The sequence below is a fragment of the Ceratina calcarata genome, unplaced genomic scaffold (assembly GCF_001652005.2).
Source record: "Ceratina calcarata isolate Rehan_Ccalc_2016 unplaced genomic scaffold, ASM165200v1 scaffold283.2, whole genome shotgun sequence".
NCBI classification, from domain to species: Eukaryota; Metazoa; Arthropoda; class Insecta; order Hymenoptera; family Apidae; genus Ceratina; species Ceratina calcarata.
In genome coordinates, this window is record NW_017150618.1 from 129895 (window position 1) to 151870 (window position 21976).

Below are 21976 nucleotides of genomic sequence, written 5' to 3' on the forward strand. Positions count from 1 at the left end.
TTGCAAATATTTTCTTAAAAATATATTTGTATATATTTAAGTATTCACTGTCCACTGATACGTCTTTATAAATTTGAACGTGTATGTTAGTTCCAGTATCCAACGGATTAAATTAAAACATTGATTAAGATAAAATTCATGATTACTTACAAGTCAAAGACGAGATAATGACTATTCTCCTCTTGTATGCTCTCATGTAGTCTCACTGTAACAGAAAATTAAAGAGAAACATTAACTAATGATCGAACAAACCTATCCCTATTCTTCAAGAAAAACGTCAAATTCCTAACATATACCCAATCATAGTAAATCCGTTCTCCTCCACTAGAAATACACAGTTACCACAGACTTTAATACAGAGACGATAATCTCGGCTTTCGAATTTCCACGGAACTTCCTATTCAACTGTTCGCGAAATAACCGGTGCAAATCTGTCAGTGATAACGAGGTAGTCCTTCGAGTAAAACCAAAGACAATCAGAAGAAATCGTAGCAAAACTCTTCTCACGTTCGTCGAACAAATTGCCCTCATTTATAACACATCCCATAGAACTGATACAATAAATCGAATAAAAAATCGCATATTAAATGATGTCATGAATCAAGTATCAAAATTATATAACATCCGATATATCGTACATACGACACGATATGGACACGCATCTCCAGACTTAAACCCTTTGTTATTAATTATTATTTTAAGTGGTGGAATATTTGAAGCGAGGGAAATCGATACACTCGTGCACGGTCGAGTATCATTTGCATCCGTGACGGTTCGCTCGTTCATTAGGGTCAACGAAGGAGACATTTCTCGCTATGTACGAACCAATGGTACCGCGTCGAATCGGTCTTAATTAATGTCAAGTGACGGGCCGAGACCGCGCGGAGCAGTATCAAGCGGAATGAAACCAGCCCGAGGGTACCAAGCTTTCAATGAAAACGTATTCCAGTTTCTTCCTGACACGTTACACCTCCGTTCACAAGTTTCAGAACTCTTCTGGGAGCTTATTATCAATCAGGACGTCTGACAATTATTCCTATCCGAGAGACAACTCCAACTGACGTAACAAGGAATCGTGCAATGAATTGTACGATAAATGAAATAAATCATGAATAAAGGAAAGAATAAACATGAATTATAAAATTCCTATAAACCATCTTCTAACACGATAGAATAATAATAAATTTTTTAATAACTTGACCCTCTGTTTTACGATATGTCCCAAGAGTTATAAACGGTGGTGTACAGCTTCATAAAACTGAAGCTTCGAATACGACAGAACTGTTGAATTATCTATAAGGAGACTATAAAAATTCGGATCGATAATCGAAGACGTGGACGGACGTCTCGAGCGAGATGAGTGTGTCGAATCTACGAGGGGCAGAGTTTAATGAAAATGGAAGAGATATCCGAAAGAATGAGACACCGGTACAGACGGCAGATATCCTCCTCATCATCTCTTCCGAATGATCCTCGAATCGATCAGCTTGGGTAAGGGAGAAAGACAGGAAGCCTATCTTCCAGTCTCTTTGATACCCTCAGCCGATCCAATAAAGATCAAGAGGGAACCGGAGATCAGACACTAGAACAGGCGTTATTATATGGGAATTTTCATCGGCGAGAAACGATCGCGAGGCACGTTTCGGATCCGGATAATTTTTCTACTCGTAGAAACCGTCGATGCGATCAACGCCGTGTCAGAAGGCAACTGCGTTTTATTAGAATGTATCGCACGTTCGTATTAAAACTTATACACGATGTTCGTATTGTGTAATAAAAAGAGCATTGAAGATATGAAACAATACCTCTGGGAATTGTAACAGGCATAAAAGTGTGTACTAAACGGTTCTCTTATTCACACGTAGTACTCGTATAGTTCTATTGATAAGCTTTAGGACATTTTCAAGTGCCTCTATTAAAAAGTCTAACAAATATTCCATATTAATCATCAGGAACTGTCGTACTTAAATAAATCATATAGAAATAAGTATTTAACCCATCATACGTCATGAATAGTTATGCAAAAATTTTAAGTGAAGAATAAGCATTCTTTAATCTTACCAACTTTTTATATCAATCAAACAGCCTATCTTTGTAAATTTTCCTAAGATATATGAACGACGGTGTAGAGTGAAAATCAACTTTGATCGTTACTGTGTCTACCGTAGTTCAGTTCGAACAAAATATAAAGTAAACTGGTTGGCACAATGGCCTGTGAACTCCGTATCGCATAATAGACCGCCAAAAACACGTGCACTATCATGTAACAATGCCGGGTCTCGTCCATTCATCGCAACTTTGCTGAAGAAGTAGTTAAACGCAAAGTCGCTCTTCCGACAGTCGATGCGAATAACTTGGAGAACGGAAGAGAGCGTTAATCTTGGTCAGAAGAGAAAGAGAGAGAGAGAGGAACGAGAGTGTATCGATCCGAGAGAAGCCACACCTCGAAGCGGAGCGGCGCGTTGCCACGCGTTCTCTCGCGATTTTCGTTCCACTTCCCTTATTCCCCGAACACCTTCGGCATTAAACTTCCGCTGAAATGTCGCGCATATTCTGTCGTGATTTATCTCCCGTTAACTCTCGGCTAAAGCGTTTCCTCAGTTACAACTTGTCTCACGATTCTGCATTAATAAATTTGCAAAATGTTCGTGAGATCCATCAGTCTCGTCGCACGGGGCTTTTGAAGAGCCTTTTAACCTTTGATAATATCTTATTTATTCAACTAATTATAAACTCGATAAATGTTCCACAGCGATACGCGCACAGATCTGTCCGACTGCTTCATCATTCAATAAAAAAATCTGATGTAAATATTCCAAATTAATATCAGAGTCTGCGTCAATTTATTACTGTAATAAATCATTAATACTATTCCTGACAGAAAGCTTTTAATCAATTTAATATTAATATGGAGCTGAATAAAAACGCTTGAGAAATTGAGAGAAAATAAGAATTATTTTATGATTGTGAAGAATCTATTAGTTGAGCTAGTTTCTGATAAGTGGAATTTGTCTGATTTTTTAACAGACAATAATTAATTGAAAAAATGGGAAAGTAAAGGAAAGTTAAGGAACGGAGGAGATTCGGAGAGGGGATCGATAGGTATCACTTGTTGACTGGACGTAGCTGATGAAAACGGGAAGAGAACGCGGTAATTCATCGGTCACGTCTAGTCGATGGATAGAGCCGTATGATGAATAAAAGAAACTCCTGCCGCCTTCCTTATGAATTATGGAATCGGCTCGACCGATTTAACAAACCTCCCTCCATCGGCTTTTGTCAGCGAACTTGCTGGATAACGGCTTCTAATTCGTACCAGCGACACTTACACCTGTTCCCCCCTGAATTGAACTAATCTTAAGGATGAACAGATTTCAAGTTGCTTTATTTAATATAAGATGCGAACAGAAGTTCCGACCATTTGCAAGTAGCAAGTTTTACAAAATCAAGATTAAGTCAATCATTAAAATTAAATATAAATTAACATACAACTTTTAAAGCTTTTATTCGTAGCTTAGTATAATCGATTTCTACAAGAATAAAATCTACCAACAAATTCGTAATCTAAAAAGAAAATTCCAATAAAAATTCGAGGATTTTTATCCGTTAAAGAGACCCTCGAAGTTCGATTTTCCTTGATCGCGAATACTTCGCAGAAGATTTGGTGGTGGGATATCTTAGGATTCAGGTGAGTCGATTCCCTTCCTGATGGGGAACGAGATTCGTCAAGATGGGAAAATTGCCCTGGCGACGAAGGAGGTCGGTCGGGCATGGATACGGAGTCCGACGCGCCGAGTATTGATCTACGCTACTTCCGGTTAGCTATCAAGCTTTCTCGGGAGATTCACGGGCAGCAGACGAGATGAGGATCGATGGTACGCGATAAAGGGGGCAAAGAACCTCGAGGAAGAGAAAATATAGGTAAATCCTGTAGAAATATATATGTATACATAGTTACAGTAAATTAATTCCTTCTCGTATGGTCATAATAAAGGCACTAGAAATTCTTAATTTTACACGAATAAGAAAAACCCGGAAATTCATTAGACATGAATATGAATCAACTGCGTTGCGACGATCTCGTGATAAATAATTCGATAAAAGAAATGATTAGGTAGAGATAACGAATGCTAATTACTACAAAGCCAGGGATTCACGGAGCGAAAAAAAGCACAGTCAAGACCGTATTTTCCACGTTCATTCCGTTTAATTATAACCCAGCTCTGCAATCTGTTCTCTCGCGAGATAATAATCGAACGAAAAATTGCGATCTGCAAAAAGAGGGCAGGGAACAAAAAAGATGGGAGAGTGAAAGAAACGTTGAATTTTCCCGGCAGGCCATAGTTCCGAACGCCATTTCCCGCGAACAATGTCCGCGTCAAAGCAAATGATTATCCCGTGAATGGAAACGTGTTCCGGCAACACGACGCGAATAGTTTCGATTGCGGCCGGTTATACGCTTGTACAGTGGCTACGAAAATTATTCGCCTTATTTTACGATTCCATTTCCACATCCTCACATCGCGTCACCGTTGCGTATCGTTATTGTGTACGCTGCTATTTATAAGTTTTATGACGTATTGTAAAACAGAATCGATAAGGATTATCATTTAAATTGTCTCCATTTGATTTGAACTACAATTTTGTCGGAACAATTCATGATTTACTGTACGGCCTTTTTATATACGATTTATTACACGATTTTTTATATAATCTATTATACGATTTATGTACATCGCCTGTCCATTTATACTGATACTTAACAGTAGTACAATAGTAGGATATGCTAGTAGAACACAGTCCAGTGGAAAATGGTTTCTATAGCCACTGTACATCGTTAGGGGATACACCTAACAGTGGCGATCAATGAAATTCGCTTACAAACGAATAAAAGGCCGACATTGGCCTGGCCGACTGTGTTCCACGCGTTCGCGTTTTCACTTCGATATCACCGCGGCACAGCGACGCTTTACCTTCCATTCAATCGATTAATAAAAACATTAATTGGCCCGGCGTACACACCGTGATGGACAGCTGAGAAATTCCTTTTTACTCGCTCCTCTGCTCTCCACGCTCGTTCCTTGTCGCGTTCCACGCTATTTTTTATATCCAGCTAATGGATTTTTTATCGTTATTCTTGCGCTACTCGTTTCCGTACACGTTTTGCTACCGTGGTAATCGCGAAGGTAACAATTTTACTAATTAAACTCCTCTCTCTCTCTCTCTGTTAATCCATTTGCATCATTACCGTATATCTATATACGTACAATTTTTCCGGCTATTATTACGAACGTAGTTACACAGAATGAACGAGCATCAAGTACCATTATTCTTCATTTAGTATATTAAACATTTTATTAATCGCTGCGTCCATTATTGTATCATATTACATGAAACAGTGTATCATCCATTATATGAAATATTGTATTAATTTGAATTTTAACCGGCAATATACGATGCAAATGAATTAATAAAAGATTCTACTGATCTGATAGTATAGGGTCCTTTCGCTGACTATTCAGATAAAACGATTGAATAAAATCCTGTGGTTGTTCATTTCCGATCTGATAACGCTCGGAGCTACGTTATCTTTCGTCTCGGCCCCTTTAGATAGATTGGATCGTTCAGGGAGAATCGTAAAAAATGCAATCGCGTTTCGAGCCTTACTTGGCACGCCCGGTCGAGAATTTTCCTCGCGGCGACGATACCTATTGGCCAGCGTCCAGCCTGGCCGCGTTTCGTCGTAATACTACTATAGAAGAACCGAGCCGGTTCAAGGTTGGCATTGTGCTAATCGCACGTGCGGTTACAAATTTCGTTGTTACCCAGAAACACCGACCTCCAAATATTTTATTACTCTCGAACGCCGGTTAGCTGTTGCAACGGGCTAGTTCGACCGGACGAATTTCAAAGCTTCAGGATCAGTGGATAATTTGCTCGTGCAACCGGGATCGGCACATGTGTGTACGTGCGGCACACGAACGACAATGGTCGGCGAGGTAAACCAGAGGACTCGTATCGACCGGTCTCCAGGGAGGGATCATACTTCCTAGACGGCAAACTACCCCTCGGATTAATTGAAATCGTGGCTCGATACTCCGCTCGGACTACCGTTACCTAATTGCCATCTCCTAAACGGTTCTTGCCCGTCGCTTTCCCCCTCGCAAGAAAATAAGTAACCCTTATACTACCTCACGTTCTAATTTAACCCTCTGTCAATTTGATACCTACGAAAAGATTTGTAAAGGAATTTAGACGAGGTTTTCTTAAATAATTTTAGATAATAATTTCACTATTCATCTCGTCATTTTATTCTGTCAATCTGGCAATAGAAGAAGACATTTGATTGAAAAAATGAGGGTTGAAAGTCACTAAGAAGATACACGAAGAATGTGCATTAAATAAGAGATGTTATAATTAATAAGATTTCTCGTTGGATGTTTAATTAGAAGATACGACAACACGTGGAGAAGGTCAATAAGCTTTCTTTCATGAACTTGACCAACAAGGAACGGAAATCGCACGATGTATACGATTAAAACTCAGCCTCGCGTAAATAATTTTGAAGCTCTGGGGCATCTCGGATTGTTGAAACGACGGACGACGTTAACCGGGTGCAGTGCAAAGAGAGGACCGATCGAGCCAATGCAACGTCACACACGTCCTGCTCGGCGGAGTGTTTGCGGAGCGTGGAGCGTGCACAGGTGGTTGCAAACGTTCCGGCCTGGCCTAATTACCCGCGCAGGCACGAATCGCACAGCTAATTACCCACCGAATTACCGAACGTCAAATAATAACCGATTCCCAGGATTCTACCACTTTTATGCCTCAATTTCGTTACTACTCCAAGATTTATAAGACCTTTTAAATAAATAAAGAATATACGTGAAATATTGTGATTATTACAAAGCATTATATTAATTATTAATTACTATGTGAAATATTGTATTAATTTCTTAATAAAACTGTTCTCCAGTGAGTAATTATTATTTTATTTTTCCCCCTCCTCAGGATTTCCTTCTCGCATTGGTGTAATTGAACTCGGATAAAAATTTCTCGGAAACACGCGACAACGAGTGGCGCACGGTTTCTCTCATCCTCGTTACCCGATTCCTCCCTAACCCGATCTCGCACCACTCGAGGTTTAAACCTCTCTCGAGGTCTCTATGTTCCCGGGGTTTTTAAATTCGCGCGAGAGATCTCGAGCACGACGGCGGCTATAGACACAGCTACCATGTATTCATTACACACGCCTACCATGACAAATTAACGCGAGCATTCAAGGCGAGCTGAATCTACGGGGCCGCGATCTTTGCAGTTCGCTACAGAATTCAGATCTTGTATAATCTTGGATGGATACACAGAACCCGGGATTGAAAATGTCATGAAACTTTTAAATAGAGTCTATTCAAAACGTGACTCGTGCAACGTAAAAATATTTTACCGTTAGACCGAAGATTTTTACACAAAATAAGTTAGTTTATAAAATAGAATCTAATTCGAAAAACCTGCAGTCTAATCATAAGCAGTTTCATTATTTTTAGAGAATCCATTTTATACATAAGCCAGGCTAATGAATTAATAAATAAACAATTCTAAATAAGTTCAAACAGGATTGTTTGAAAAACAGAAGATAATTGTTTATTTCGATTGGAGTAATCGATTAGGAGATGAAATGGATCAAAACGTGGTTGCGCGATACAAGAAGCTACGTGGGCGAGGAATATTTTCAACCGTGAACATTTGCATTACCAATCGTGGGCGTCGATGATTAACCTTTTCAATCGGTCAACTTCGGTTCGACAATGGGCAATGTTTTCCCTTCCCGACCTTTCACTAAAGCTGACCTCGTTAAAACGACAAAGTGGATAAACCGCGTCGAATTAAACCGTCAGGAAAGCCTACCATTCGCGGGATTGCACTTAAATCTAGCTGTCCAAGTGTCCTTCAGATACGCGAATCAACATTGCAGCTCTAAAGACGGTTTAACCCTTATGTGCTACCTGAAGTGAAATTTCAATCCCCTAGAATTTTATTTTAAATCCGTCCGAAAAACTTGAAGTCCTTAAATTCACGAAAATGAACAAATTAACGGTCTTGACGTAAGAAAGGACGTATAATGGGCAACAGGAATAATAATAATGACAAGAATTATCTAAGCAAGATTCTATAATCAAAGTTTTAAAAGTAGAAGAATTGCGAGCAACCTTGATGAAACTCCTCCAAGTACGGAGGTAACGAAGGTAAAGAGAAAGGGGAGAAGAGTGCGAAAACGCGGGATGGCAAGGTGCCGGGTCGGTGCACATGTCAGATTTATAGTCGCCATAAAAGGCAGCCGAACTTCCGTACTTGTACATATTTGGTACTTGGGAAGTTCGGTGGTTCGCACGCGTGTACGTGAAGGCGTAAACCGAGAATATACGATCGCGACCCGATGTTCCGACGTATGCTAATTTGCCACGAGAATTAAACTGGCATCAAGCTGGCATTAAACAACGACGCGATCGTTATGGAAACTGTGAATTCTCCTATTGATCGCTTTTATCGCGTGCTTATGATCTTATCATACTCGTGCTTTTATTATACGTTTTATCTAGAATACATTTTCTAAACTGACACTACTTAAATATTTTATATGAAATTGAATTGCGTCCAATGATCCGAATCAGGGATGGACAATGGAGGGTTGAATCCTGTCACGTGGCAAACGATTATAACATTTTCAGTATCCAAGTCCGTAACAATGTTCAAGAGCTCGAAAATACGAAAGGTTAAGGGTAGGAACCTTGCCGTAAGGTTCAGCGAAAGTAGTGGACCGAGAGGACACTTAACGAGCTGATGCAGTTTAATGGGCGAGTATTATATCGAGATCCCATAATCCCAAACGTAATCCCGGTGCACGTTGCTTCGGTTGTTCACAGAGATGCCGACCTTTGAGCACCTAAACGTCCCGATGGCTAAACCGTATTATCGACGCGGCAAATTGCACGCCCTTGCTACCGTAAACTTGTTCACGATCGGTTTCTTATCTTTTATTAAGCTTGCGGCAAACACCGAACCGTAACGCGACCCGTGCAAATATTTAGAGGATAAGCGCTGTAAGTTACTGTTTCATGCAATAATAAACGTGCCATCATATACGGAAGGTAAAGGAATTTTTCTCTTGTAACATATTCCCATGTGTATCATAATTTGTACATTTACCCAAAAGCAGTCAAAATGACTTCCTTGGGCAATCTAGTGTTAATATGCCTCTTGAAATAAACAAGAATGATACGACTTATTATATGATTTATAGTAACAATGATACAAGGATATGACACAAGTGGATACGCACTTCAACAGAGGACACGAATGCACAGTTTGGTAATCGATTTTGCAGAGTACGGATCGAACGAGTCCGTCCCGGCGGAAAATTGAATTCATCCTGGTAAACATCGAGTCCCTCGAGGACACAATAGAACGTAGACGGAAGAAAAGAGTTAGTCGAGCGAGGAAAAACGGGCGAAGAAAAAAGGGAAAAGAGCGTCGGAGCTATCGAGAGAAGCTGGGCAAGTGTAAAAGGTAAGAATTCGCGGTGGTCTCGATCTCGAACCGGTCGCGACGGTAAACGCGCGTTTATTCACTCTCCCCTCTTTATTGGATTCCGATATTGGCCGGTGCTTATTCCCCCATTTATAATTTTCATCGTTAGGTCGCAACGGCGACGCGGTGACATCGCGCCGGGTCGATGAAGAGCTTCCACGTGCCCTTTACGTCGCGCTCCAATGAATATATTTCCGTCAACTGTGTAAGACTTCGCTTTGCCGGTCACGGTTAAGTGAAACGTTCCCCTAATAGAACCGCCGCAAATTTAACGTTCGTTTAGATGTGTTCCGTAATTGCATCCGATACGCTCTTCGTTCGAAACTCTTATTAATTGTAAGGAACCGATTCATCGTGTAAGAAATAATTAAAAATCGCATTCTAGTTTTTATTAGGACTTACCGATATTTGGGTGCTGCAATTTCCTGCATATCCGCGCCTCGCGTTCAAGCTTTTGGAAATCTGAAACAAGCAAAAGCACGTAATTGTTTATTACACGTTGAGAGATGATATCTAAAAGAATGCACATAACGTATAAAAACATACAGAATATTAGAATGCTTGCATTGCTTAAATATTCTACATCATATTTTTCAAGCTGACACCATAAATGTTTTAGTTCACTGAAAAGTGCACAGTCCACGACGAGGTACATAGGATTATTTATAGAATCCGGGGGGTTGACGTCGGTCAGACGAATCGTCGGACAGGGTAGATGACGAATTCCACGCGTTGCGACGCTCGTAACGGATTCGAGGCAGCTTTATCGCAAAAGTTTCACCGTAACGACAACCAATGCCGGGTATAGTCATTACCGCGAAATCGAATTTCCCAACGAGCTCCCTTGACGAGTTTCCTCGTGGGTAATTCAGCAAGGACCGCGATAAAATTGGATTTGTCGTTGGCCAAGTCATTTCGAGCACGATTTCCTGTTTCCTTTCTGTCGTACCAACGCCACGGTCCTCCTTGGAGGGTCGCGACGTCGATTCCCTACCTATTATCGGATTCCATTCCTTACTTATTAAATACGATCGCTCCTTTTTCGCCGAATCCGATTTCTCCCTTGGCGAGGCGAGCTTTTATTTTATTCTGCGAAATAGATTTTTTAATGTAGAAATACTTGGATCGAAATAGTTGGTTCTCTCAAGAGAAACACGTGGCCACTGCTCGATACAAACGCATTTAAAATTATACTCCTTCTATCAGTGTTGCGTCACTGCTTGTCGTATATAGATTTATTATATGATTTTTCTATGATTCATTATATTGTTATATAGAGAACGCGAAGGGTAAGAACGACATTCTCGAATAACCCAGTTTTCCCGCTTTCTTCTTTCTTTTTTATTATTCGTCGAGTGGTCCCGTCCTCCAATTTGCTTCTCCTCATGCGACTCCAGTGTTCTTCGCGGGCCCTTCCCGCCCGTGCTCGTTAATTCTGGTTGTTTAAGCGTGGATGCGGGAACGAAGACCGTCAAGTCTCGTTACCCGTTGGAGATTTAATTATAAGTGAGAGAAGAAGACGCGACGCGAGCTGAAAGGGAAGAAAACGAGTGCGCGATCTTCTCGAAGCCAATGGAATACCATTACGTCTCGTGCCTTCAACGTAGCGTACGGATAAAGGGATCTAACACGGTGCTTCGAAAAACACTTTCTTAAGCGTATTAAACTATTGAAGGGAAACCGTGAATTCGTTTCCCACAGCTGCCGACGCTTGACGAGCAATAATTACCTTAAGAACGTCGCTTTTTATTTAATCGGATACTAACTACTTCTTCGAGCGTATTAAGTCACGACTATTTGTTGCAATGCCTCCGAACTTTTTTAGAGCGAAGCTTTAATCACATTTTTCGGATACATTATAATTTTTAATGTAACACAGGCTCGTTATAATTATACTCTTCTATCGCGAACCGACGATTCCAATGCTTTTTGTTGTCTTTTGTTGTCATTGTTAATTTACAAAATTGAAATAAATCTAAAATTACGGAACCTTAAGAGAATCTGAAATAAAATACAAGCTACGGTAGGGAAAACGATCACTCATCGACCTGACAGTCCAGGTACTCTTAAGGAAAACAACTTTTCCTCATAAATTCTTGTGCGTCTAAAAGCCGGCGGATCATTGAAACACGTTCAGAGTTCCCGCGAGACTCGTTCCCAAGCATCTAAAATGTGATCCACGGTCGTTGGATAAATCGAATTCCCTGTCGTGTGCCATGAATCAAATTCTACTCCCCATACGTATTTTGATACGCATCTTACAGTTTAAGGCACTTCCCAATGATTATTATCCAGAAAGTTTGACAAATGTTCCGATAGAGATTATCGCGATTGAAAGTTTATACGAAATCATATAAAATCCCATGATTTGTTACATGATTTACAACTTAGCTTCAGTGTACAATCTTCTAATCGAAGCTCACTAATTTGCAATTACTGTCGAATTTTTTTTAAAAACAATTTACATATACATTTCTTAAGATGCCGAACGGTGATGTACTATATATTACGTACGCTATTCTTTCTGCAGTTTTTTCGCTCGTCCATCGAGGACGAGAAAAGAATGCGATACGAACGGGGCCCGATATAAAAATAAAGACAAAGCGGGATATTCTTCCTTGTTTGCAAGCGTTTGAACGCGCGTTACCTGCAAGGCCGATCCGCGCTTTGCGTTCGATGGAGCACGAATGTCATGAAAGTCGGCAAAAACTCTTTCACCCTCGGTGCGTCGAGGGACGCGTGGAGAGACCGTCCGGGGCGGGAGGGGGTGGTAGTGGAGCCGTGGAACGAAGGGTGAGGACGCGGCAGCCCTTGATCTCTCGGGCGTGATAAGAACGCACCGTCGATGAGCACGAGCTCTCACGTCCCGGGAAAATGCGAACGTGAACTTGATAGCGATAAATATTAGCCTGGTGCATATAAAATATATCTTTGAACGGTAATTGCGCGATTCTTGTGCACATTTCATTGAAATAATTATTGTTTTACATTCTCCTGAATAATTTTGTTAAGAATGTATTAATTAAATATTACGTTATAAATACAATTGAAGATTTATATATTTTTGTGATGAGATCTGCTCTGTTATATGAACTGTTCTGAATTTTCTCATCTTGCGTTGCAGAATAAAATAAGCAAATACTATGTTTTACATTCTCCTGAATAATTTTGTTAAGAATGTATTAATTAAATATTACGTTATAAATACAATTGAAGATTTATATATTTTTGTGATGAGATCTGCTCTGTTATATGAACTGTTCTGAATTTTCTCATCTTGCGTTGCAGAATAAAATAAGCAAATACTATTAGCGTTCTTGCTTGTATTCAAAGATAAATGCATATTATAATAAATAGTTGAATAAACGTAATACGAATGTTTGATTTCCTTTATGTTCCTTCGTAACTACGTCGTCTTACCGTCCACCTAACTGGGTCAAGCTTTCAGAGCAAACAAGGACTCAGCCCTGTTTGCCGTTCGCCGGTATTTAAAATAAAGGTAAAAACACGGTTAGATTTATGAATGGAATCTCGCGATGATCGCCGGCCGTTGCACCGAGCAAACGGAATCCGTCGATGCGCTGGGAAACAGGGAGGAAATTACGTGGAACAATGACTCCGCGTCGATAAACAGGGAATACAAAAGAGAACTGATACGAGGGTGGAGGGCGTAGAGCCCGTTTCAATTCCCGTGGCGGTTGCGAATTAGAATTTCAAATGCGAACCTCCGAACGCAGAGCGCGCGATTAATTATTCCCCGAAATGGAAGCAACCGAAGATCGCTGCGCTCTTGTGTTACAATCTGGTAGAACGAAAATCTCATAACGATAATGATCAGAGGAAATCCTTCAAACATTTCCTGCGACACTGTGGCGCAGAAATCATTTCGTAAAACGGGTGTAAAAATTTAACAAGATATTCCCATAAATAAACTGAATATTTTCTCTAATTCATTTGGTCAAATACCTCCGTTGGTCGTTTTAATCGAGGGTGTTTTATGCATAACTGGTCCCTCGCTTTTATACGATTTTATTCCGATCCTGTAACGTTTCGCGCAATGCACTGCAGGTGAGCTGTGCAACAATTTTCTCTAGCGGATGGCAAACGGACGTGCGTGGGAATATCGCAGGCTCATAAATATGAATACGTAAGGGATATGTTTGTAAAACATGAAACCGAGCGTAAACCGGCAAGGCAAGTGCCGTTTAAAATATGACCAGTGTTATGTTTGCGATACGTGCTGCTACATTCCCGAACCGCTGTACCACAAACCATTCGCTTTTTCAATTCGGACGCCCAAACGAATATGCACTCTCGGAATTTTGATTAATTAGGTCACGGGAATCGAATGGCAAACCTGATCAGAGTGCGATGCTGTATCAAAAATCGAATAAATGTGCAGTCACGGATGTATGTATGAATTCAATGACTAGACTGCGAATTTTATTTATAAAAAGACTGAACTTTTATATTATGCAATCACTGCATGTAAACCGTGGAATTATATAAAAAGTCAAAAATGAATTGCGGTATTTCGTGTTAACAATAATAGTTCACAAAAGATAAAAATAGTTAACAAGAACGTTTCCCAATATAATTAGGTATTATATTATTATAATTAAGTATATTATAATAATTTCTCAACGTTTCGTATAACGAATTCGATTCCCTATTTATGCTCTTTACTGTATATTAAAATGTGTGTAAGAAATCCGAGAAAATGACAGGGAACCGTACGATTCTAAAATGAACCGGCCCAGAGAAGTTTCCTGGCACCGATCGGGCCGATTCAAGGTTTCAGCAACGAATCGGTCGCGCTTTATTCGTTGGAGAAACACGCGGGTGAACAGGAACGACCGTGACGGTAGGTCAAGAGGTTACTGGAGCAAGGTCGTGGAAGAGAGGGTGCAGCCGCGGCATCCCTCTCGGCCTGGCAACCGGAGTAACAGAGGGAGGAAAGGAGAGAGGCGTTCATCTTCTCTCTGCCTACCACTGCAATCTTCTTTTTTTTTCTTTTGCTTCTTCTCCCTCGTTTTACCTCTGCGGAGAAACTGGAACCGCCGGCCAAAGATAGGGCGAGCCAGTTTCATCCCCTATGCGGCCAACTATATTCCAACATGGTTCCCAGTCAATATATGCCCCCCTCTACGAGACTCGGGATATACTTCAAACCATGTGATCGAATGAGACGTTGAATAAAATAAAATTGATATTTTAACGAGCCAGCAAAATGAAACGTTGTATAAACTTGAATGGACAAAATAAACTTGTGATATTTTAATGACTGAACATAAAGAATAATGTCAAATTTCAGTGCTTTAGAATTACTATCTGGCTAACATCCTAATAAAGTATATTGTTATTACGCACTGGAATTGGGAGAACGATTTCCGGACAGGAGATGTAGGAATGGTTAGCAGCGCAAGAGAAACAAACGGAATACGTTTCTGTTGCCGGCCTCTTAGGCTACCCACTCGTTTGTGTACGTTGTTCAGTTTGGCCAGTTGTAACGTACTCGACTGCGTCAAAACTAGCCATCCGTGAATATTTGGCCGATGCCAATAGAAACAGCGACGAAATTCATATTTTCTTGCTTTCTCTGACCGATGAGGTTTCTTTATAATATTAAATACCGAAAATAAAATTGTTTTATCATAGAATAAACTATAATGCGGTTTGTAACTTGATGCAAGAACCAATGTCAATATTTAGAAAATTGAGATATTAACATTTGAAGATATGTTAATAAAAGTTTCTGCCACTTTATTTTCTAATAAGAAGGAAGCATTGAAGCTTTTGCTGTCTTTCATAAATGTCGGATCATTAGTTTGACGAATTTATTTTATAATTTCGATAAGATATGAATGGTAATTTTCTATTTAAAATGTAGCACTGTTTAAAAATTCGATACCTGTCTCAACTAATTCTTACAAAGATATGATATTACGATTTTTCACCGAAGCGATAAAGCATGGAACGTCCGAGTTACAAATTCGCCTGGAGTCGTTTCCATTATCTCGGGCAAGACGTGATTCGACAAAAGAATTTGTCGCCTCGGTGGCCACTGGAAAGGTCCGTACGTCTTCTGACGTCAATCTCGTTATCTCGACACTCGCGGACGCGTTCTGTCCTCGCAACTTCTATGCGAAGTTCGACGCGCGATGGTATTCTTAAAGAATCTCCCCGCTGAAGACTTCCTCTCCCCCTGCCTTTTGTCCCTGTTCCCCGTCGCAACTATCCCGAGGAACTTATCGTTTATTGTTAGACGTTCCAAGAGACGTGCCGACGTCAAACACCTTTTTGCTCCTCTTTGATTTTTCCCCTAACAAACGGATTCTTGGCCCTGCGTTCTACGAGTGACCCGCGAAAATTCCGCTCGTCGTACGAATTCTAAGGCTCGCATGCCGACCACCGACGTCGAGGCGAACGGCCCGACGACTTTCCCAAATTGACCTGTTGACGCCGTTAACAAAACCCAATCGAACCCTCGATATTCAAAGCTAACGAGGGAATGCACGAGGTTTTTATTTATTGCACACGAGCTAGAGGAATCCTTTAATACCGTTACGGCGTAACACCACTTGAAAAAGTTTTAATCAATCCCGTAATATGATACTGAATGAGAGCCCTTGAAAAGTGAATGTATGCAGTAACAAGATACTGATGAAAAACAATTAAAAACTGAAAACAGGAGAACAGATTCCATATCGTTGAATTCCAGCTACAATACTATTTCCAACATTCAATTAGACTTCGTACATTTCAATGTTATTCCATTACACGTGGTTTACGATTGACCCAGAATTTTCAGCTAGAATAAAACGACTGTAGAGATCATAAAATTTCGTCATACTACAAGAGTTTGGAAAAATAAGGAAAAGACGTCGATGATTCTTTCTTATATTTCTGTCTTAGAACTGGCAGTCCAAACGTTAAAATTGAATTTACTCGGATGAGGAGAGTCAGAAGGTATCGCCTATTTCGAATAATTTGTATCGTACATTCGTATAAGTAAATCAGTCTCCTTTTTCGTAAGTTAGCACGGCGCGAAACGTACACGCGAGACGCGGGATGAGTCACGCGAACACACATTAGGACTCGTGCCAAGGGATCGATCGATAGCGACAATAAAGCTTATGATACAGCCAGCCTGGATGGCGATCCACGTTCCACGCTAAATATATCAATCCATCCGGTATCTGTTCGTCGAAACGTAGATCGGGGACTTTACTATCCAGAGAGTCAATTGGGAAACGACTGTTTATTATCAAACTTCCGTAGTCATCGAGCGTTTGTATAATCAATTATGTACCGTCATTTACCAACAAATTACCAATCGATCAAAACGTATAGACATTGTCAAATAAAATGTAAACCGCGAATTGTTTATAAATGAAAAGTTTATGCTTAAAGTAAAGCATTAAAATATATTGTTTATAAATCATAGCGTTTGCGGTTTTCATAATAAATAATACATTTGTTACTGGACGAAGATTTAACGTTCTCGACTTGTTTAAGAATTTCTTTGAGGCTCGACCGTGAATCGAACGTCGGATAAAGAATCTCGAGAATCCATGCTTGCAAAGCGCGCGAGCCGGTCTCCTTGGTTCTTACAGTCAGCTTCTTAATCGCATTGACAGTCGCGGCATTTATCGGATCGGTTTTACTTGATATTTTGATTGATTCGATTATACGTCGTTTGTCTGGCTTCCGGTGCCACCCGCTGCTTTATTTACTTTGCTTTTCAGCTTACGGCGGCCGGAATTTCGCGGCAAGTGGGGATAACAACGTTTTCTGGATGGAGGAACGTACGGCCGCCCGGCGCGGCACTGGCAACTGTTGGTCGCGGTGGAATGTTGGCAGTCTGACAACGGCGTCGCTCGTTGTTTTTAGACGGTAACGCTAAGTCTTTTTCGGTATAGAGGGTACCCTAGGCTCTTCGCGCGATTCTCACTATAATCATTGACTAAATGACGAGAAAGCATGTATTCAAAAAAGACTGTCACCCCTCGCAGAAAGTTTTGGGTCAAATATAACGGATGACCGAACTTTGTGCATTTATAGAAAAATTATATAGAATTTTGCACATATTCAAAGAATTGACAAATTAAATAATGAAATTATTAATCATTTAGCAAGTTACCGAAGGAACTGATAAATTATTTAAATGAAAAATAATATGATATTCTTAAAAAAGTACATATGCTCAGTTTGAAAAAAGCGACATTTCGTATGCACCAACTTGGTACATAGCGAACACTGGACTTACCTCTGGGCGTGAGCTTTTTCGTGTTTATTATTTTCGCCGCAAACTCGTGACCTGTATTTCTTTGAACGCATCGTCGTACCACAGAAAAGGCACCCCTGGAACAAACCAAATAACAATCCCATTAATTGCCGTGGAGAACACATAAAAGCAAATGGATTGTTGACCTTTAATTGCTTCCAGAATGGAATAAAAATCAAATCCAATGTTCGATTTATATATTAATAATAAATAAGTCGAAGCCTGATTGAATACGAACAAACGTATTGAAATAAGCTGATACCATAAATGTTGTAGCATAAAAACCGGCAGTGTAATTATTTCTATTATGCAGTAAGAGAAATGAGAATGAATGAAAGTATGAAACAGTCTTACGGATCTACTGTAGTCAAGAGGTAAAGAGTTTTCTAGTCAGGATCGGACCGTTAATTGCGCACACGCGAATTAATAAGAATAAACAATTGCTAGCGGAGGGGTCTTGGACTTCGGACGCAATTGTTTAGTTCCTAAACGGTGTCCATTGTCTCTGGATAATCGGGTGACGGGGAAAAAGAAGGCGGCGTAGGCGAAAGATGACCTAGATCCACCTCGATGCAATTAGCGAACGAAAGGAATTGAATTTCCGGGTGCGTCATTATTCCCAAACCATTGTTTACTCAGATCGAGTAACGATAGACCGAAAGAGCGACCTCGTCTCAGCTGATATGTTTTTATTGAAATTACGCAGCTATTGCGTTTCCGGTGTTTCACGTTTCATTCAAATTAGTCGACAGTCGTAAATCGAGTCTTCGCGAACACACGACGCGGAAAACGCTTGTAATTGGGTAGGAAAAAGGACCGGTTTACGGTCGGTTTAGTCTGAAAAGTCGTGCTCGCACACCTGCGAAATTGTCTTCTGGGTTCTTAAACCGAATGGGCACCGAATAGTACGGGGTAATAGAAATTTATTAGAGCTATAGAGGTTGATCGGCTATTTCCAAGAACAGCACAGTATCGACGTAGCGCAGTGATAATGAGCTATTAATAACTCTGGCTTGTCGTCGAAAGGATTGAAAAAGAAGCGAAGTTGCTTGGGGGGGCGGGGGGTTAGTTGAGCGATGTCAGGACGAAATGTCAAACCTCGCACGATGCTGTGTTAAACTAGTTCAAGGCAGGATGGATCGGCGCAAACGCAACTTTAATGTTTTATCCTGCGGGTTAGGTCGGCCAGGCCACGCCGCGCGCGGAAACTGCGAACAAGGAAAAAGGGCAAGGCGAGGCGAGGTGAACCCCACGGGTCTCCATGGAAACTGATCATTACCGGAGATTGTCGAGCCACCTGCCACGATCCACCTGGATCACGTGCAGCATTATCGAGTTCGATCAGCCTGCTGCATCGTTGGCAATGCTCTTAGTTAGTCGAAGCTAGTTTCGAGACACTGTTCCTACTTCTTCTTGGAAACTTAGCCCCGTTAATATTCCCTTTGGTGAGAACTCTTTGGGCAAATGGAACGAGATAAGATTCTGTAGCACGAATGGTCTAGGAGCCACGAATTTCTCGGATGTAATTAGACGTCCCAAAATATTTTAACAATTTCAGTCAGAATTTTAATTTATATTTATTCAAATGAAAAATACAGAATAGTATTTGTCGATTATTAGGGGAGTTGTGAAAAGAATTCTTTAATTCTATAAATCGATATGCGACATAATAACCAGCATGCGTACAAAAATGTATAATGGAATACTTGGTTCCACTTGGATCAACGCGTTGAAACGCTCCTTCGGCAGTTCAATGCCGTCTATTCGATCGACTTGACTCTCATAGAAATCCGTGGACCGAACCTGAGGCGGTCTGGCCAGGCCCGTTTACGTTCCCGTTTAATCGTGCTTGGCGAACGATTGGAGCAAGTCGCACTTGGCGGGGAATCGGCTCGGCTCAATTTACTAAAACGAGCTACTACGACTCCGGATCTCCGTGCCAATTAACAAAAACGCCGGCCGAACATCGCGCTTTCTCTAAATTACGTATCTGATAAGCGAGGCGCCAGCATTATACAGAGCGATTCAACGGACATAGTCGTATTAAATAATAATAAATGATTATTCACATTGAATAGTGGATTCATATTTTCTTACAAATCATAATTCATTTTTCTCGACTTCAAATATGTAAAATAATAATTTATTAAAAATATTTAATGTATTCACCTCAGACCAAAGTGAAGTGACGAAAACTAGGGAAGAGCAAAGATTTGTCTGTTTGTAAAATTGAAAAATAATGAATATTCCGCATTCAATTATGACGGTAAAGGAATCTTGCTGTCTATATTTTCCATAAGAATCAACGCCAATTCTACATTATTATAATCAATCATGACTTAACTCGTTTGATGAATTTTTTTAATAGTACCATGCTATTTCAAATTAAAATCCTTATTCATTCAATCTATCCTAATCGATTTTATCATTACTCGTTTCGAGGACGGACACATGAAATTTTGAAACAATCGAGATCAATTCGACAGATAAGTCGAAGCGCGGAATTTCCGCAAGGGAATCTCCAGCCCAGAGATATTCTATTATGTAGTAGCTGAATCAGATTGTGGAGGGGAATGGAATCGCAACGGACGATTACGGGAAAATTGAAACGCGACGGAGGTGCGAGGGAAATTTCACGATTCTAAAGATAGAATTCTAGCCGGAGCGGATTTGTCGCGGTCGCGTTTTATCGCGATACATTCAATTACGAGCCCCACTCATTCCGTGCGACCGTGCATACTTTTCTCACGAATATTATATGATTTATCGTATAATTTCCTAGACCATTTTCACCGTACATAATTCGTTATACAATTTTTTACATAATTCACGATGATAAGCTACAAGTGGATACAAGCGGCTCAAGATGAGAGGAGGAACGAGAATGCGCGCTTTTTTAATCGCTCCGCCGTTCTCGCGGGCAACCTCATCGTTATTCGCGTGCACGAAGATTGCACGGTGCGCCGGGCAAAGGACGCGCTCCGTGCTCAACCTATTTTTCCTGGGTGCCTCCATTTTCATCTACTCTTGGCTGTTTACGTAATCCGTAGAAGAGCCTCGGAGAAATTGGAGGAAAATTGCGAGGAGCGAGACATCTTTCTCGAGTGTTCCTCGAGCCGGCTGAAGAAAATCGAAAGCCGTGTACGTGCCACAACGGAGATGCCTCTCGTTGCCAAAAAGTACTGTGAATTCTCGATACGAGCACAGGCCTCGGGTACGTAAACCTGCACGAAAACGAACGAAGAGAACAGCGAGAGAGCGAACGAGGAGGTACTGAGCACCCGAGACGGACTCGAGGGTGCAATGGAAATCTCTGTAAATGTAACGGAGGAGGAAGTTCGAGTTTACATGGAGGAATCGCCGCGTCGTGTAGGAAGCTAGTGAAAAAAATATTGTACAAATTGAGAAAAGGTGGGATGGATGAAACTAGCGACGCAGAAACGGTGGTGAAGCGGCAGCGGCCTTGAATCGAACTAGTCGGCGTGCAACTAGGGCGTGCAAGAGCGACGAGCTTTCAAAGCGGAGTCTCGTTGCACGACGACACACGTCGATACCTTTAAATACACGAGCGACCCGGCCTTTCCCTGTGTATGCGCGTATCCCACGTTAAAGTAGACGACGATAGGAGAGTGCACGGGGCTATAAACGTGTTCCCGGCGCCGTTTTACTCGCTGATCGATTCACCTCGCAGCTCACGAGCGGGCGAGATCGGTATATTTCTATTTTATGCTCCCGGGGATCCTTGGATTCGTGAAATCGAGCGACGGCAACCCTCGTAAAGGACTCCGCCCTTGCTGGCTAACCCTTTGACGAATTCGAAGGAGTTTCTGTCGTTCGACGTGTAGAAACAGGGGAGAGGCAGGAAATTGATGCGTTCGTTATTTACGAGGCCAACCTTGAACGACTATCTATAGGCATCGATGGATATCTCGCGAAGACGAACAAACTCGACCTTGTTGCGATTTTCTCGATCCATAACCGCAAGCAGTTTTTCTAGATCCATTTCCCTCTTTGATCAAAAGTTTGAAAGTACCAACGTCGCATGGATCGCTTAAGGATGTATAGGCTATATAATTAATGCTAGCATGTTGAATTCGTTATTAT

At 41.0% G+C, this 21976-nt stretch overlaps 1 protein-coding gene across 31 annotated transcripts in view; it reads right to left on the reverse strand.

Moving 5' to 3' along the window:
* The window catches only part of CaMKII (Calcium/calmodulin-dependent protein kinase II), a 100457-nt gene that overhangs the window by 52018 nt on the left and 26463 nt on the right, over positions 1-21976 (reverse strand). For all 31 annotated transcript variants that reach the window (XM_026812448.1, XM_018022251.2, XM_018022244.2 and 28 more), the window contains exons 2-4: positions 17855-17949; positions 9988-10047; positions 151-205 (exon numbers count right to left, since the gene is read on the reverse strand). In XM_026812448.1, coding sequence (XP_026668249.1) covers positions 151-205; positions 9988-10047; positions 17855-17949 — 210 coding nt within the window. The remainder of the gene's footprint in view (positions 1-150; positions 206-9987; positions 10048-17854; positions 17950-21976) is intronic.